Source organism: Myiozetetes cayanensis, unplaced genomic scaffold (assembly GCF_022539395.1).
Source record: "Myiozetetes cayanensis isolate MyiCay16 unplaced genomic scaffold, myiCay2020 scf5-8, whole genome shotgun sequence".
Taxonomy (NCBI): domain Eukaryota; kingdom Metazoa; phylum Chordata; class Aves; order Passeriformes; family Tyrannidae; genus Myiozetetes; species Myiozetetes cayanensis.
In genome coordinates this window covers 47,001,362-47,020,741 of record NW_026087742.1, presented here as the reverse complement: position 1 = coordinate 47,020,741, position 19,380 = coordinate 47,001,362, and the positions used below count along the sequence as shown (strand labels likewise).

The following is a 19,380-nucleotide window of genomic DNA, read 5'->3' as shown; positions in this document are numbered from 1 at the left end:
CTGTGGCAAATGAGCCAGTGGCCCCCAAACACTGCTTTGCTTCTTCCTTCAGTCCTGGTCCTTGTCATGGCTAAGCAAGCCAGGGGCTTGGTGAAAAGTCTTTCAGGAAGATGTTATCAGGCACATTTCTGAGGTGAGATGTGCCCTGGCCCCTTTTTAATCCTTGTGGCAAAGCCCAAGCAGTTCTATGGCTCTCAGCCGGAGGGCAGGGTGAGGGCACAGGGGATGGGGTGTTGAAACTTAGTGAACTGGCACTCCAATAGAGAGTGCAGGTTTTTTTCTGCTGTGCTTGAATCACTGGCAGAAATGTTCCCGCTACCACGTGCTGCAGCATGACACCTTGACAGAAACATTGCAGACCACAATCCCTGATCTGGGAACCCCAGACATACTGGACGCACCTTTAGAAAATGCATCCATGGGAACTTAATAGCATGTGAGCCACGGTTAGGTAACCCAGACGACCAGCCCTGCTGCCCAGAGGCTGAGTGTCTAGCTTCAGTCTTTTTACCCTTAATGGGGTAATCCTTTAATGGGGTGACCCTTTAATGGGGTTTTGCTTTGTTTTCCACTTATCCCAGTTTCCGTGTGCACAGAAAACATGGCAGGACGTGCTGGTCTGTATGCGCCAGCCCACAGGTGCACTGGCGCATGTATTTATTATCAGGAATATATTACACTTATCTGTACATCGTAACTGAAATAATACAAACTTCCTGTAATCATTAGCCACATAGTAAACGGGACCACAGAACTCCTGCTGCGCGGGAAACTGTACAGAGGCTCCTCAGCGTGTCCATGGGACACAACCACCATCAGTGCAGACATAAAATACCTGATTTTGCACTTGATAGTTTCTCCTTTCCTCCCCCTGCCTGCCACCACCGTAAGCCTTTGCCGCTGTGCATTGCCCGAGTTAACACGTCTCTGCCAGCAGCTGCAGGAGGTGCCATCCCAACAGGGCCAAATGGTATCTTTCCACAGAAAAAAGGAGCTTTCCCCCTGGCCCCTGCTTGCTGCCGGGTCTCCTGCCATCCCATGGCTGATGCCTGCTCCCAGTGCCTGTCTCTGGAGCCCCTCCAGAGCAGCTGTAGGCTAGTTTTATTGTCGCTGCACCCTTCTGCATTGATTAAAGATTAACCAAAGCAAACAGCTTCTTTTTAAAGAGAGAGGCAATAAAACCCTTTCTTGCTTAGTGCTGGCGACGTTCCCTCTCCTGCCAAAGGCTGCTCTACCCTACCAAATGGGAAAGTCCCTGCAGTGGCCATGGATTCGGGAAGTCTCCAGCCTCACAAAAGACATTACTTCCCATTGCTTGCCTTTGAGCAGGGACAGCCAGTGAGCACGGACTGGAGATAAGGCCCCTGCACCGCTGGGAATGCCAAGCTCACCTTTCGTGGTTACACCTCCCTGGCAAGAGCAGGGGTTACAGGCTTGGCCACGCACTCAGGGGTGTTCATACCCTGGGAATGGCTGCCCCACTCAGGGGCTGCTCCCTTCCTCCCACTGTCTGAGTGACCTGGGCTTTTCTTTCACACCTACTCCAGCATGCAGAGGCAAAGAGGGACAGGACAGGAAAAACAGGAAAAAGAAATAACTTTTTTGGGGAAAAAAGTCTGTGTTTCTGGGCTCACAACAGGAGGAGCCACCCTTAGCAGCCCCCACAGGGATGGGTTGCTGGGTCTGTTCTGGTCAGGCAAAATTTCCTGCAGCTTTTCTAGTGATTGGGCAGGCCCTAGAGGCCCTGCCAAGGAAGAATCCAGTGTGAGGCAGGATTGGGAGGCAAAAATTAGATAGGAAAGGATTGGCAATGATACCGAATGATGGTGGAGCTGGGTTCGATCCCAGTTTTCCCACCATAAAAGCCCCACTCCCAATTCACTGCTGGAAGCATCTTTTGCATATGACTTTAAACCAATAAAGTGATAAAGAAAGCACCAGAACTAGAGGGAAAGGGTTAATAAATTAAAACAGGCTCAGCCAGACTGTCCTGGGCCAATAGTATGCATTAGTGTGTTTAGCACAGAAAAGTAGAGAGGAGCATCATGGTAACAACTCTGGATGTATCATCTCAACCAATTTACAAAGGGTAAAAAGGAGGATTCTAGAAACTATCAGTAAGTCTGGTGGCCTTCTGCAATGGTGTGACTGCGCTAGTGGATGAGGGGTGAGCAACTGATGTCATCTACCTGGACTCCGTAAGGTCTTTGACACAGTCCCACACAACATTCTTGTCACTAAATTCGGGAGATACGGGTTTGATGGATGGAAGTTGGATATGGAATTGGCTTGCATTGATGGTTGCATTGATTTCCATGTTCCAATGGAAATCAGTAACAACTGGTGGCCCTCACGGGTCCATATTGGAACCAGAACTGTTTAATGTCTTCACTGATGACACGGACAGGGGGATCAGGTGCATCCTCAACAAGTTTGCAGATGACACCAAGCTGAACGATGCAGTTGATACACCAGAGGGAAGGGATGCCATCCAGGGGACCTTGACAGGCTTGAGGGGTGGGTCCATGAGAAAATCATGAGGTTCAATAAGGCCAAGTGCAAGGTGCTGCACCTGGATTGGGGCAGCCCCTGGTAACAATACAGGCTGGGGGATGAATGGATTGAGAGCAGCCCTGAGGAGAAAGACTTGGGGATACCGGTGGATGAGAGGCTGGACATGAGCCGGCAATGAATGCTTCAAGCCCGGGAAGCCAATCATATCCTAGGCTGCATCAGAAGAAACATGACCAGCAGGTCGAGGATCTCCACTGTGCTCTGGTGAGACCCCACCTGCAGTGCTGCATCCAGCTCTGGGTTCCTCAGCACAGGAAGGACATCGACCTGCCGTAGCAAGTCTGGAATAGGGCCGCAAAGATGACCAGAAGGCTGGAGCATCTCTCCTATGAAAATAGGCTGAGAGAGTTGGGGTTGTTCAGCCTGGAGAAGATAAGGCTCCAGGGAGATCTTGTGGCACCTTTCAGTATCTAAAGGGGGCCTGTAAGAAAGATGGAGATAAACTTTTTACCAGGGCCTCTAGTGGCAGTACAAGGGACAACAGTTTTAGAATGGAAAAGGATAGTTTCAGATTGGACATAAGGAAGAGATTTTTTTACAATGAGAATGGTAGGACACTGGAACAGGTTGTCCAGAGAAGTTGTGGATGCCCCTATCCCTGGTAGTGTTCAAGGCCAGGCTGGATGGAGCTCTGAGCAACCTGGTCTAGTGGAAGGTGTCCCAGTGCATGGCAGGGTGCTTGGACCAGATGATCTTAAAGATCCCTTCTAACCCAAATCATCCTATGCTTCTATGATCTCATTTTACCTGAATTGTATTGGTGGGATGAAAGATGACAATGCAGTAGGTATTGCAGGTAAATGCAGTAGGTATTGCAGGTATATCTGTGTAGTTAGTAAGTATCAAAGTGATTAAAGTTGTACTTGGCAAGAAGAGGCTTTGTGTGCATGTACGTGCTAGGTATCTATCTCACTTTCAGCTGTATTTGCTGGACACACTAAAATCTAGTAATGCATTTCAACAGCAGTAGCTGGTGTGGCATGATCTATTCTAACGATGCTCAGTACCACAGTATCATGCAAAAGCTGCTACAAAAATAAATTTCTCTAAAAAGGAGAAAAAAAAAAATCACCTTTTTTTTTTTTTAACACTGTGGAACAGGCCACAGGTGCTTTTACGGTGTTTGAAGCTGTATCTAAGCTGCAGTCTGTGAATCCTGAGTACTTCCCAGGAAAGCTGAAGCATAGCTCCCACTCGAGCAGTTTGCTGGGCAGTGCATTCCCACCCCTGTGGGTGCAGGGTGCGCTGGTGCCACGCACACCCAGGTGGGAGAGCCGTCCTCCCCACAGCGCTCCTGCACCCCAGGGGTTTGCTTCATGTACTGTCTCCCTGCTTACTTTGACCCCAGTGTGCAAAGCAGGCCTGCATGCAGGCTCTTTGCCCCGAGCTGGGTAGAAAAGCATCCCACAGATCTCCTTGTTTTTGAAATCGTGCTCAGGGATATTTTTTACTTGCTAGCAGTGCCCACGAGGGCCCTGCAGACTGTCCCACCACAGCCACTTCTCGGCCCCACCACTCCCTCAGGTAGGGTGTCACCCAAAGCCTGGGTGACAGGCTTTTTCCTTCTAGATGGGAAAGTTAAAGTTAGTTTAGCCACTCATTTCCGTGAATCTTCAAAGTGCTCTGTAACTTTGGGTAAGCTTTAGCAATGTGAAATAATATAGATATGTGGAAGGAAAGTAATTCTGACTTCATTTGCGCCCGTGTAGTTGGCTGTGCTCTATTTGGCATTTCAGGTGGAAGGAGGCTAGAGCCCTAGCAGGTGCCCAGTATCTCATCCTAATATTGGAAACCTCTCATCCAGCACAGGTCAAGGATGAACAACTTATTTTCTCCTTCTTGCTTATGGGACTGGAAATTAAAAAAATGGACACGAACCAACCAGAGATTTTGATTGTACCCAAATCAGGACAAGGTAAATCAAGATAAAGATCTGACTCAGATTTAAAGACACTAAAATTGAACCATGTATAACCAGTAACCTCTATCAAATTTGCTAAACCCCTCAGGTTTCTCATCTCTAGCCTATCTCCACTTACAATGTCAATGCTAAGAGTCAAAAAGCAGTGGATGGTATGCATATCTTATCTGGTATTCAATGCAAAGGTGATGGTTTCAAAGGCAGTACTGTCTCAGAATTTCAAATTCGCTGGTGTTCATGTTACATAGAGTACCACTTGGTGGTCATTTGGAAGGCGCTTCTACTTCTGTGTAACTTTCTTCTAGGTTGGGTACAAATATTCCTGGGAGTCTAAACAGAAATGCATTTTGTTTAGATACAAGTCTTAGGCACGAGTTAGAAAACTGCTGACTGTAATGAAAATATATCAGCACTTAGTAGTATCCAATAATATAAAAAATGCAATTCAGAACATCTGCAACTACATATATATGTGTGTGCGTCTATATATTGGTATAAAGGTACAATTCGTACATGTATATAAACACAGACACATATACAGAAATATTCACAACTTCAACTGTATTTGTAACTAACCTGAAATACTGCAGCAAAAGTTCATTCTGATGAACCATTAATAGAGCATTTTCCAACTTTTGGCTCTAACCATACTTATAATGTTCACACATCAAACTAAACTTTTTGCTATCCTAACTTTCTGCTGTTCTAGCTTTTTGCTATCTTTTTTGCTACCCTAATCGACACGTCAGAACCAAGAATTTCTATATGGGGACTATAAGAGTACCCTGCCTAGTGTAAAGCTATGCAGCTACCAAACATGCTTGCAGCCATGAACGCTGGGTGCCTGTTGATGGTAATACTTCCTTGGATGGTAATATTCTGCAGATTGGAAATGCGTAAAAGGCAGGGAACCTCCGGCACACAGCTGCTGATTCATCGCCGCAAGGTTCTGACTTTTGCTGGAGAGGAGTTCTCTGATGAGCAGTGATAAAAAGAAGTGGACGATGCAGGTGGGAGTTTGACAGGGCTTACGGCGTCTCCCTCCTGCAGCTTCCAGAGGAGCTCTTCGTTGGTCCTGCTGAGCTTCTTCTTCTCCTCCACTTCTTTCTCAACGTATTCTTGAAGATTAGCATTCTCCTCTGACAATTGCCTGGAGAGAGAAGCAGGACAACATGTAAGGTGCACCAGGGCAAAGATGGTTGCATTAATGCAGCCAGCACTACACAAGAGGCAGGACCAGGTGGAACACTGATCAGTAAGCCATGTCCCATCCCATCCCCCTGCCCCAGATCTCTTCACTGCTGGGTGAGAAAGGCATCTCCACAAGTCACAGCTTCCCCACACTGTCTGACTCTGCCTCTAGATGCACTTGTGTCTTTGCTCTAACACCTCTTTGAGGCATCTCAGCAACCAAAGCTTAGGTGGGATGAACCCCAGCCTTCCTGTCTGGCCCTGTGCTACTGCCAGCATCATGTAGGGCATGCAAAAGTGCCAAGAACTTTGTGCATGGACCATGCACTCCAGACACTTTTAAAATGGCCATTTTCCCATACAGACAACAGCGTAAAAACTGGAAAGCCCTAAAAGAAGAATCTAGCATATTTGTTTATTTATTTGTATATTTGAAAGTGCTGGTCTTCCTTGGGAAACCATGGGTTTGTGAACAGGGTGGAGCTGAAGAGAACACCATCAGTCCCATGGTGGGCAACCAGGACTGCAGAGCATGCCCAGCCTTCGTCACTGGTGTCTGGAGAGGACTTCAGAGCTGGCCCAGGTACTTGGCTTGGGGATGTAGGTAGGCACAGTGGTTTCAGATGTCCTCTTCGCATCGGTATTTGCTTGTGGCCAAGTTGGTTTTGGCTCCCTGAGAGCTACCATGCAATGAATCTGATCTAAGTGTTTTCTCCCCACTTTCAGCACATGGAGGAAGCAGGTACACAGCATGGGGTTGTGGCTTCTGCACAGCCTGTTCACTGGCACAGTAGTTTCTACCTGGGAATGGGCCAGTAAATCCCTGTAAAGCCAAACCCACCCCTAGATGGAGGCGAGAGCCATGGGTCAGTGGGTACTTGGGCTCCCTGCACACATGGTCCCTTGGCCAGGGCTTCTGTTCTTGCACCAAGAAGACAAGGGGATAAAGAAATCAATCCAACAAATCCTGCCCAGCAATGGCACCCCTGCAGCTACTCAATGAGCAGCACAAAGTGCAGGTTAAATCCTGCTTTCTCCACAGTTTTGATGCCTGGCTCCAGCCACCTTCGTCCTGTGCCATTTCACAACCCAAAGGTGCTTGCAGTGCTGCCCCATTTTTTACCAGAGCAGCACAGCAGCTAGAGCAGACACCAGAGGCAACTACCCAGGGTGTTAGGCCTTCTTCTGTCTGAGGATGAAAATCCAGCTCTGTAGTCAGACGTAACTCTGCCCTTGTTTCCCATCTTAGATGCCAAAGCTGTGCAATGAGTGAGAGAGCACTTGTGGCATTTTAGTGAGTGCAAAGAGCAGAGACAGCAGTTACGCTCATTGACTTTTTCAACTCACTGCATGCAAATGAAAAGGATTCTGCCCTTTCAATGCTCCCAGTTTTAGCAGATGTCCTGATGCAGGTCAGCTTTAAGGCCTTCCCTCTCCTTTGTAAAAGCTCATGAGGCTATAGGTCCTCCTCCAGCTCCTTCCTCCTTAGGTCCCAAAAAAGACACTATTCCTGACTGCAATGCTAGAGAAACTTCACCAGCAAGGACCAGGGAGGTGTTCTCCTCAGAATGTTCAATAACTTAATGGCTTTTGGGGAGCTGGGGCATGGGAATATCCATGGGCACCAGCCTTAGTGAGTTTGCACCAAGTGACTGGTTTTGAAACAAATGGAGCAGTGCAGGTAGAATATGGGACCTGATTAGGATGTGTTTTGGGCATGTGCTGACAATATCTACATCCTGAAGGATGCATGAAGGAGCACCAGGATTCCGCAGCCCCATTATACTTGGGTAGGAGCCAGGTCCTGATGTGATCAACCTGGGGCAGCTCTGGGCAGGTACCTAACCTGATTTACAGGCAATTTAGGATTTTATAGAAATGAACAGGGAGGAACCTAACCTTCCCCTAGGTGTTTCCAGCATTCAGCAGCAGCTGGGTGTGGATTTTGGATGCACACAAAAAATTCTGTACAACTTTTCTGGGTGTAGCCTGAAGCTTATAGCAGATGTCATGGGCTGCTGGTGCACTCAACAAAAGCCTCTGAGATGGTGGGGTTGGCATTTCTGATTCTGTTTAAAAAGTATTTTTTAAGAATTTCTGCTTTTTTAGTCTTGATTCCTACAGAAATGTAGTTCAGGTAATCAAGAATATGTCTGTTTCTTCTCCCAGTCCCTGAAAGTTCTGAACCATGGAGCAGTGGCTAGCAGATTTGAAGGACTACAACACAAGTTGACAGAAGTTTTCAGAAAGCTGCTTGCCTGGTAGAGAAGAAAAATCCTATCATGGTCCTACTGGGGAACCAGCTGTAGCGTGAGCTCACAGTCTAACAGTCATGAGAAAGTCCCCATGGGAGCTCACCCTGAAGAAATAACTCTTGCTACACACAGAATTACTTTCTTTTGCAGTGTTAAACAAGACAGCCATAAAAATTATATGCAAAGCCCCAGTACATCTATTTCAGACAGCATTTGCTGAAGAAAAAATTAAAAAGCAAATGCTTTCCCTGCCTTTGTGTGTGTTTCTTAGTGTGTGACTGGCTGGTCAAGCTCATCTGGGTATTGGGAGCAGGCTGGTCACAAGAGCACAGACCACAGAGCACAGTGAGGGGCTCAGCTCCCTCCTCTGCTAAAGGCACTGCTTGGACAGGAGCAGACATGATCAGATGTGTTTCTCTCCCAGTCTCCCAACAATGCAAGTATCTGTAACAAATCACAGCCATAAACCCATAGAGATTTGCAGGGGCACACCAACACGATAGAGATGTGGGAGAAGGTGCTTGAGTTGTGCCTCAACCCAAATGGTCCAGAGATCACTGGGTGCCTGGGCTATGCCAGCAGAGACCAGACCTGGTGATGTTCAGCTTTGGGTGCTGGAAATTACCATTCTTCAAACATCCCCAGTCCAATGGACCAAAAAAAATGCTGGTTGGTTGGAGGGAGGATCTGAAATGTTGGGAAATCAGATGATTTTTTCAAGTGCTTAAGGAAGTTCCAGCGAAGGCTCTGTGGAACTCCTGCATCCAAAGGCTCTTGTCCCTCCCTTTGTACCTGCTTTTGGCTAGAACTGGAAATATCTCCATGGTGCACCCCTCAGCCCCCCAGTAGCTCTGGAACACCCCTCCTGACCATGCTGCAAAGACTGGCTTTTCTCTGGCTCCCCTCCCTCCTCTCGCTGCTGCTGGGCTGTCACAGCTGCTTGGGCACCTGAATTGCATACTGGCAGAAAGAGCTCTAATCCATGTTGTTCCCCAGCAAGGGCAGCTCCCGGAGCTCATTCATGCTGCACTTCCCAGGCAGTGCCAGTACAACAGAAATGAGCAATTGGCTTGGCTATTGCTGCCAGGAAAATGCAAGTCTTAATAACTCCAACTTTAAAGACCTGGTTGTCCCTATAGCTGCCCCATAGCTATCCCCAAATAGTTACTCCTGAAAATTACTGTCTTCAAAGATGAATTTGCAGACTGACCTCAAATTCAGAATTTCTCCTAAAAGATGTTCTTGAAACCAGTACCTACATATTTACAGCCAAGCAACAAAGTGCTGCAGCTGGATGCTGGCAGGGAGTGGAGGGAGGATGCTATTCACTCAGCCAGAGACAGGTAGCTGCAATGCAGAGATGCCAAGCACTGAACCAGGAACTCTGGCTGCTGTCAGGCGTGGAGAGAGACTGCCACTTCCAGGCCACAATTCATCCAGCCCTAAAGCAGGTGTCTCAAATTGATCTCATGAACCAGACCTTAAAAATTCCTAGTTTTTCTTCCCAGGCACAGAAACACTGTAGACACCCACCTCAGATAGTGACATGTTACAGGTATTTACAATCAGGTGAGAGGAAATATAATCCTCACCTCATGTGAATGTTAGTGCACGTAATGCTGCCTTTTAAAAATATCTACATGCCAGAGACAATTTCAAAAGGCTGAATCATTAACAAATGAAGCACTAGAAAGACAAAAACTAAAATCAGAGATGAGACACCTGCAGTTTAAAAGTCAGCTAAAAATGAAATTAAACTTTTGGTCAATGGCATTATTTCTGACTGCAATGACAGCTTAGGCAGCTGCAGGGTTGGTACAAGACCAGCTCTAGCATCTCCCTCTGGCACCCTTTCTGCATGGCTCCAGCTGTGGTCTCTGGTCTTATACTATAAACACTGGGACAGGGACTGTCCTACCTTTCTCTCTATATGCCACCTAACTAACACAAGGAGCCTTGACACCTTCGCCAAGTTGCGACAAGGGTGCAAACAGGCAGTGCCAATGAACAAAACCACCTATGGATAACCCCATCTGGGTGCCAGTGGCATCGGTAGCACGTCTTTCCTGAAAACACCCCATTCCCATCTTCATTCCCACTGATTAATGGGTTTCAGGGCACTGATACTGAGATCAGAACCACCAGCAAGTTTGCTCTTGGCAACATGTCAAAATCATGAAAATACACAGACAGATATGTGGCCTTCCTTATGTTAAAGTAAGCAACCCCCTATATAAAGAGGATTTTGTAAGAAAAGAAGCTTAACAGGACACAAATACACTTTCAGGGTAAGATAAGTTTTTCCCCTTCTGAAATAAGTGTCAGTCTTGGGCAATTAAGATCTGGAGCCTTCTTTCAAGCTAAGACACATTGCAAATATCAGCACAAACCTTGTTATGACAGTATTTTGCTCAATCCTGGCTCTGAGTTCTTCGTTCTGCTGTTGCAGCATGGTGATTTTTTCTTCCAGTTTTAAATTTTTTTCAACCTGCATCAAAAGAAGGTTTGTTAAGTCTGAAAAACACCCAATACCTGATCCAAGATAATTTGTTCTTTTTTTGTCCATAAAGCAACTTCTAAAATTAGAGGATAGATGGAGGTGGTCATCTTGACTGCAGCTAAGACTTGGAGGTCCGACTCACACCACCACGTCATACTGGTGAAGTAAGTGGGGTCACCAGCAGAGCATTGAGCAGGGGCAGAGCTGAACTAGCCTTTACTTCTAACTGATGAGAGGGAGGGCCTTAGTTTTGTTCAGTGCAAAAAAAAAGGGTTTCCTAAGTGGTGCCACCACAGTTTTCATCTCTCAAGGAGCCAGCATTATGAGCTGTGGTTCTTGGACAGGGAGCTGGTGGCACTTGGGGAGCACAGGGGATGCCCAGCATGGAAAGGACATTGTGGCATGAGTGGTCCTTCATCTCATGATGAAGGAGGAGTGCAAGGTGGTATGATGGACATTATCCAGCTCAACTAGCCTCATCAGACACAACAGTCTGGCATCCAGCCCTTAGGATTATGGTTCCTCAGTTGTGGGGAGGAATGACATCAGCCACCAGGGCAGATGATGCCCAGCAGCAGCCTTAGACTGCTGCTGCATTCACATGAGGAGTGCTGCCCTTTGGAGACTCTTCTCATTATTGCTGACAATGTCAACTTGAATAACCAGTTTAAACCAGACATTTAACTTTAATCTGTAATTAATTAAAATGAATCCTATCCCAAGCACAGGTAGCTTTTATTCAGGACAGTTCAAGGACAGAGTTTGAGGATATCAATAACAGTGTATGAGAACATCAGTAAGATGTTTATAGGCATGTTCCATAGCCTCAGGTGCCCTGTTTTTCCCAAGCTTTGAATTTGACATACTTTATCACCTTAGTTCTTGGTTTTCCAGCAGTTTGAATTTTGCTGAATTCAACAACTTTGAAAGAAAACAAGATATCACAGAGTAACCTTATCTCTGTGTGAGCTCAGTTATTGAATTTCACAACCTTTTATAAAGACCCAAAATACTGTGCACTGAAGTTAGCAATAACTCTCACTTAATGGGGGACATGTCAGTTTTATGTAGTGTTTTCCAGTCTATGCAGGTAATTGCAAAGGATACTCCTGATTCTCAGATATTCTGGCCTGGTCCAGTGTATTTTGTTAGGACAGAACGTGGATTCTGGCCCTGTTTTCTGGCTCTGAGAGAGAAATCACTGTCATGGGCACCCTCTCTGCTTCCTCAATAGTTTTCCTAAGTTAGTACCTATGCCACCTTCATTTCCAGTCTCCCTTTCAGCAGCCAAGGAGCCAAGCCTGACCGTGTATTTGAATACCCTCTTGCTCCCTCATGAGACACCTTTTCTTTCAGAGCATTTGGAGATGCCATGTAGATGTTCTGGTACTTACAAGGGTATATCTTTAAACAGAAAACAGTTGTGCCTTTGGACCACAGCAGACACAGTGTTTTACTGTGATAAAGGGCAAGAATAGGACTGTGTGCTTGTATGTGGTTAATTAGCAAAAGCAGTTGAATGATGAGGAACTATTACAGGCTGTTGTTTGGGACTCTTTTTTTCCCCAGTATAACCCTACAGTGCATGCTTGCAGATGCTGGCTTAGTTCCAGGAGCAGCGCATTGGAAGGAGCGCAGATAACAAGCCTTAGTTGTAAAGAGGCACTTTTCTCTACATCCATTTACTCAAGCATCTGTTCAGCAAAATAATCATCAGAGTTCTCAAATTTCCCTGTAAATGGAAGCAAATCTTGCTGAATGCTGTGCTGAGCCAGCTGCCCCAGCTCCCAGCTGAGGTATTGCCTCATGTTGTCACCATACTGCACTTTTACTGTCACTGCAGGTTATTCATAAAATGAATCGCCTTTCCAATAAAAAATGTAATTGATAGTGAACTGGGGAGTCCTTTGTTAGGGATTATCACAGGCAAAGGATAAGAAAACAGTGTAGGCTGAAGAAAAGCATTACTGGAGTGTTGGAGAGACCTTTCCAAGAGTAAGCCTTGCTAGGGGTTACTTGCTGAATATTGCTAATTCATACATAGCTCCCTAAGTGCCTGCATAAGCAGCAGCAAGAAACACCATGGCTCAATCTTCCCCCACATGCCCTCCCCGATCCTAAATGGCTACCTGACTCCTGTAGGGGCTTATGAGGCAGGCCCTGGGCTACCACAAAGTTTCCCTTCCTCCATTCTTCCTGTACCACTCGCCTCATTGTCTAACCTAACAGGCTGAGCAGGTATTGACTGAAAAAACCCAGAAGAGATCAATGATGTGAAACTCTTTGACTGCATCTTGCCCCAACCTCCTGTGTTTACTCACCCTTTCTAAGTTCATCTGCTGCAACCAAACTTTTACTTTATTACCTCTATGATGTCTTCTCTGTAGGAAGAATGATAACTCACCTGTTTTTCCAGCTCCATAATCATCTTCTCCTGTTGGTGAATCTGGAAGTTCTTCATTTCCAGAACATGTTTTAAGCTCTTCAAATCTTTTTCTAAGTGCAGATATGGAGCTCGCACAATCTAGGAAATATATCAGTGATTTGGATATGTCAGCCATAAGTGCATCTTCAGCTATAAGCTGAAAAATTCCTTTATGTACGCCCTGGTTTAGGAGTCTTAGCGGTGTGAAAACCACCTGGACCTCTGGTCTTCTGGCAGCACACCAGAACACTATGATATTGTCTCCCTTGACACCCCTTTGGCTGAGTAGCCAACAATACCCTGTTTTTGACCAGCCCCATGGATAGAAGGATGGGATGCCAGGTTGTTCAGCAATCCCATTCCTAATCATAGCTTGGCAACCACATGAGGTGTGTTATGCTTCTGCAGGGATTTTGGCTTGGGAAAAGGACAAATATGAAACTGATGAAACTGGACAAGTGGGGTGGAGGTGAAAACTACAGTGTTCTGCCTTGCCTGCACCAATGCATCATAGTGCCTGTTAGCAAAGGTCAGATCTGATGGGAAAAAGTTCCCCTCTGCTCAAGAACTTCAGAAGGGATGTAGGGGATGTAGGGATACAGGGGATTACTAGTGTTCAGCTCATGGACAATATTTGTGCTCTGAATTATACTGATGAAATACTGTCCCTGACTTTCACTGCTCTGGATTTTTCCCTGTGTAACTCACTCCAGTGAACTGCCTGGTGGTACTTGGCATTAACAACACTGTGACACAGCAGAATTTGTTCTTGCATGTAAATTAAATACTGCAGTGGAGGCAGAAAGGGACTGATGCTATCTGTTTCCCATGGCCAAGCCTGTTTCAGACATTTATGCTTCTTTTCTAAGGAGTTCTCTCACCTAAAAATTCACTGAGACCTTTGCACACCCCACTATTTTCATTATGTCCTCTCTGTCATGTTGATACAGCTGCCCATGAGATTGTGCTATGAACACCCTGAAATGCCCCAAGCTGAAAGGAAACTCTTTTTGGAGGGTCATTTCAGGGTTATTTCATTTCACATAAATAATTGCAGTGTGTGTTTACTTACACACTGTAAATAAACAGCATGGACGCAGTAGGTAGCAGTTGAATAAATATTTCATATGACAGGGCTGTCCCCTGCAAATCCAGAAAAAAAAAAAAAAGAAAGAATAGAAGGAATATCAAAGAAGTTGGTTCAGAAGGCAAAAGGAAAAAAGGTAAATGTGAAAAGATAAAGAGGAAAAAAAGAAAGAGATGAAAAAGGGAAAGAAGAATAGACAGCAGAAAGGATACACTAGATAGAGTTAATGAAATGTTTTGGAAGCAGAGCTACAAATGATGGGTGAAAAAATAAAGAAAAAGAAGATAAATCAGAAAATGATGGATCTAGGCTAAGATTTCTGACTCTTCCCCAGAGCTCAATATTTGGAGTCTCAGTTGAGACCTGCCACCCCATCCCTGGGGTGAGGATCCCATTGCTATTCATTGAATGATGTGATGTGAGTCATATTCAGAAACATGTATCTTGATGACTGTATAGTTAGAGTTGTCACCTACCTTCAGTTGTTCCTCAGTGTTTTTCTTCAGAGCCTCTTCAAATCGGTCTGCTTTGGCCTTAAGAGATTGATTCTGGAAGGTGAGGGTGTCTATCTGGTCCTGGAGGGGAGACATACAAATTAATACATCAAATGTGTTATTGATCTTCATACAAGTCAGTCTGCACTGTGAAACTACCAGGAAAGCTGAACAAGGTTTAAAAACCTCAGCAAAGAGGTATTTTTTTATGTAAGTACACTTGAACATACAATGGAGTGTTTGCAAGCCTCAGAGAATCACAAAATCCTTGCGACACCTGTGGCTGATCCTAAATCATCCCATCACCTTGTGCTGGATGAAAACGAACATGTTCTTCCTTAGGAGAGCTGGCATGTATATCACATGGATGATTGTGCAATCCTTAAAGTCTGAATGAGGCAGTAGACACCCCACCTCTGCTTCCTTCACCTTTCTAAGCTTCAAACATGGTAACAAGAAATGATAAATTCGTGGTGTGGATTTTAAATGATTGTCATTTCATCTCGGAGCTGTACACCGGAACAACACGTTATTTTAAGCAATCGTATTTCTGTTACTATCAAAGGCATTTCTGTACCCTTGTCTATACAACACCTGTAAAATCTGTAGTTGCTGTGAAATTTGTGTCTTATTTTTCACAGTTGTGATTTCTTGGCTGAAAAATTACATCAGCGCTTATTGCAAAACTGCTGACACACCTCAAGCGATTGCAGCAGTGCAAAAATATGTGCTAGTTAGAGGGTTTAAAACTGCAATTCATCTCTGCCTGTGAAATCAAACAGGACTTGCATTATTTGCTGTGGCATCTTTACTTGTTTACACAAGAATTTCAAACTTAGCATGTATCACGGGCATTACTTCTGCCCTCCACTCCTTGGAATTTCTTCACCTTGAGAGCCTGGTGTTAAATAGTGGGATGTGGGAGATGTGATGTGCAGGGCTGACCCTGGCTGGCCATAGACTAGCTGCACAGCAGGGCCAACCCTGGGCAATCCCCATCAGGAACCACATTGCCCTCCAGTGGGACTGGAGATGTGTCTACAGCATGGGACCGCCTTTCCCACTTTTGGGCAGCAGGGAAGAGTTTAAAGCACAGGTGCAGGGCTGGCCAAGGAGGGGTCAGCGTTTCTGAGCCCTGGGGGTGCCTGCTTGAGGGTACCATGTAGACAAGGTGATGCTCACAGCCACCACAGATGCCAGAGCCTGTCCCACCAAGCAGGGAAGAGCTCAAATTTGCCATCAGGGTCAAAAGAACATTTATTGTTTTATCCAGATGCCCTTTTGCCACTTTAGGTTTTCCCTCTCTCCTGAACCACCCAAGGTGAAGGAAAAATCCTGAGGGTTTGCTGGTAGATCCCAGTTTGGACAGGCAGAGGACAGGAGGTGCTATAGCGGGTAAGAAGCAAGAGCCTGGTGTGCTGGCAGCTGGCAAAGGGGCTGGGGCTGCCCCATCAGCTGCTCTGCAACATCATTACAGGGGTGGGAAACAAAGAAACTGCTAACCTGGAGTGACAGCCGCAGTTTTTCGAAAGTCTCTTCTAGTTGTGCCTTTTCCAGTTTGTGAGCAGTATTCAGTTCTGTGGAAATTACACAGACATGATATTACTGAGTGAATATTGACAGATGAAGTGAATAATACAGTAATATAAGTGAATGAGTAATATACGTAAATACTGACAGACTAAGTGAAGTCTGTCAAACCAGAACACAAAAATCTTGAGGCAAGTGCAATTAGGGATGCAGTTTTAGGACATGGAGGTGAAGTAGGAAACTGCTAGTAATATAATCTGTGACCTTAGGTGAGTTGTTTTGAAGATCAGGATTTCCTGATCTTGCACTGCTTGCAGATACCTCTGTTTTTATGTGAATAGATTCTGGTCATTCAGTGATTTCAGAACTGGTCAAAAGTCCCAGCTCCCAGGTACTCTGAAAAGGTCAGTCTGCCAATGGGTCATTTACTAACGCACAGTGAGTATCCCCAGATCAAAGATTCTTAAATTATATATATTTAAAATCTTGGCTTGCAATTTCTTTGGGAAGATAGAGAGGAGGGCCAACACCTCAGGTGCCAAAATGCAAATGACAGTGCTTCTCCCCAAAGTCATGGCAGATGAGCTTTGAGGTTTATTCCAGTAGTGAGACTGACAGAGATGACAAAAAACAACATTAAAGGTTTCTCCACCAGAATAACTCACCCTGGACTTGCAAATAACGAGAAGTTGAATAAGCAAAGTGAAATAAAGTTTAATCTCTAAAGCAATGGCATCAAAATGTCATTCAGTGCAGTAGGAGTACCTACCTTTTTAGTATACAGACACTGTAATTGCCGTGTTTTCAACCCCAAGCCCACAGCGTTCTGCCCTCTAATCCCTGATCACAGTAAGAGCAGCGATACCAGCGCTCCAGTGTCTTGCACAGAGCACTATCCCGCAGCTGCTGCAGTGCCTTTTTCAGGCACAGGAGGGCATTTCATACCCACACCAGGATCAGGGAGCACAAACTTTGGCCACCAGAGCCTTGATAAACCACAACTAAATTTTATCATCAAAAAATACCAACAAAACTGGACAGATAAGAATATCCTCAAGCAATAAACAGCTTTTTACTTTATTATTTTCAAAATTGCATATGTTAATTTACAGATGGCATGCTAGATACCCTCTCTGTCTATGGGAGAGGGGAACAGACTGTTCTCAGTTCATGTTATGCTCTGGACTGTGTCTCTAATTGACACAATGCAGAGCTAAGCAATATGGCTTGGTTTGGAAAATGTGGGAAAACCTACTAGAGCTATTTAAAAAGCAAACCTTAAAAAAAAAAAAAAAAAAAAAGAGGGAGATTGTACAGATAACTGTACAATGTCAGCTAAAGCATTCACAAAGACATGTTAAGAGACTGAACTGGTAGGGAGGAAACAGGAAACTGTCTGCAGCATCAGTCCCGTGCCAAAACTGTAACACAGAATAAAGATAACAATGCTGAGGTGCAGATTTGGATGAGTGTGTGGCTTTGGTCTGCTCAGCATGGCCAGACGTTTGCTGCTGAAAATGATGAGTCTTGTTTTTAGAAGCAGTGTGGGCATTTAAGCACCTAAATTCAGAGATATCCAGTGAGCTCTAGCCTTCTGAATACCCTAGGATTAGCCTCTTGAGAAAAGCATGTGTGTGAAGTGAGGTGGAATTTGGACTCTATTTTCAGCAGTGCATGGAGAAGGTCTTATCTTTGACCCAGAGACCCCCCTCAGATAATCTCAGGTCAAAGTTAGATGCTGTACACACTGCAGACAGCTCTCCCTCTGCCTTGGCATGAACCTAACAGTCCACCCCACGTGAAAGCACTAGACCAACACAAATTTTCTGTATCATCTGCTCTGGAGGAAGAAAATCCAGGCTTACACAGTGTCACTACAGCATTAATTCCCGCTCTGGAATAGCTGCGTAGCTGTTGGGTTATCTCTGGCTTACCTTGAATCTTGCAGTCATTCTCATCCTGCAGTACCGTAATGGCAACTATGTGGTTATTTTCCAACTGTAACATTGCAGCTTCATGTACAGCTGTGATATCTTCCACCTGTTTCAACAACAGTGAGTGGAGACATGGACATATGATTAGACACGCTGTGGCACACTGACAAGCCACTGCTAGAGAGCTCCAGTGAAGGGATCTACTGAACATGACACTTCCAGCACCTGAGCCACTTTTATTCACTACAAAACAGGTATGCTGATGCCTTGGCATAGTATTTTTGTTGTTTTAGGTTAATGGTGATAAAGATGTACATAAGAAAGCAAAAGGTCAAAAAATCTTTAGGTAGAGATGGCATTTATTAAATACTCAGAAATCTCAACATTGTATTAATCTAAATTATATTAATGACCACACAACCCACAGCCGTCATGGAAGTGAGGAGTGCAGCTGGAAGAGGGCTGTGGGCAGCCTGTGTTCCAGTGCACCCAGTGGGTTTGTGACTCCTTCAGTATGTTGTTTGTTACTAGGCTTGGCTAAAGGCAAAGCAAGATCCCTAATGATGGTCCCTTGATATACATCATTAAAGAAAATACAATGAGAAGTGGTGATCAAGGTTAAGTGGTGATCAGTGGTCCAGAGCAGTTTCTGAAGGCAATGCATTGATTTGCTTTTCTGGGGTTTGTAACCTCAGTGGTCTTATTCCCTACATTTGATACAATAGTATCTGTAATATCCGGCAAGGCAGAGGATCAGACTATTTCCCTTTTTACAATTAAATGGCTGTTCACTGCAAAGTGCCTTGACTCAAACCTTTCTTTGTTCACAGGTGTGTTAAATAATGGTAGAAAGTTACTGCAGCTGAGTTTGCCTTGACTGGAATAAATGTTATTTCACTGCTTTTAACTGTCAAACATGTGCTAGGTAACCCAACAGAAGCAAAATTTCCAACCATACTGGAGAAAGCATGCTCTTAGAATGAGATTTAGGCATTTAACATGGAATTTAAAATTATCCAAACTAATTTTCATAGTAACAAGGGAGATGACTCAGTGGTGAAGAACTGTTCACAAAATAATTGGGACTCAGCCTGCTGATATATTGCATGACAGAGCAAGAAAGGTGTGTGGAGGGGTAGATGACTCAATGGGCTACTAATGAAACAAGAACTATCACCTGACTTTTCCCAGAGCACCATGTCCCTGAATGTGATGTCTGTAAGATGAAACCTCATGAGCATTGCCACGTTCTTTACCTCACCCTTGCTTAAGTCTTTATTCATACTCTAATTGCTTCTCAGCTAAGGAGCACCATATAGGAATGATTATGCTCAACTCCAACCACTTCAGAAGGTGAAGAGGTCTCCTCTCGCTGCCACCATCCTTGGCAGGTTATTTATCTATAAAGTCAATTAAATATTTCCCAAATGATCTGTAGGGATTTTTCTGTCTTCTGTGTGTTTCATATC

The 19,380-nt window shown here is 45.0% G+C and overlaps 1 protein-coding gene across 7 annotated transcripts in view; it reads right to left on the bottom strand.

The window, feature by feature from the left end:
• Positions 1–612: 612 nt before the first annotated feature.
• MTUS2 (microtubule associated scaffold protein 2) overlaps positions 613–19,380 on the bottom strand; it is a 283,058-nt gene continuing 264,290 nt past the window's right edge. For all 7 annotated transcript variants that reach the window (XM_050331271.1, XM_050331272.1, XM_050331269.1 and 4 more), the window contains 6 exons: positions 17,912–18,017; positions 15,951–16,024; positions 14,430–14,528; positions 12,846–12,965; positions 10,332–10,429; positions 613–5,645 (listed from right to left, as the gene is read on the bottom strand). In XM_050331271.1, the coding sequence (XP_050187228.1) occupies positions 5,429–5,645; positions 10,332–10,429; positions 12,846–12,965; positions 14,430–14,528; positions 15,951–16,024; positions 17,912–18,017 (714 nt within the window). In that variant the 3' untranslated portion in view covers positions 613–5,428. The remainder of the gene's footprint in view (positions 5,646–10,331; positions 10,430–12,845; positions 12,966–14,429; positions 14,529–15,950; positions 16,025–17,911; positions 18,018–19,380) is intronic.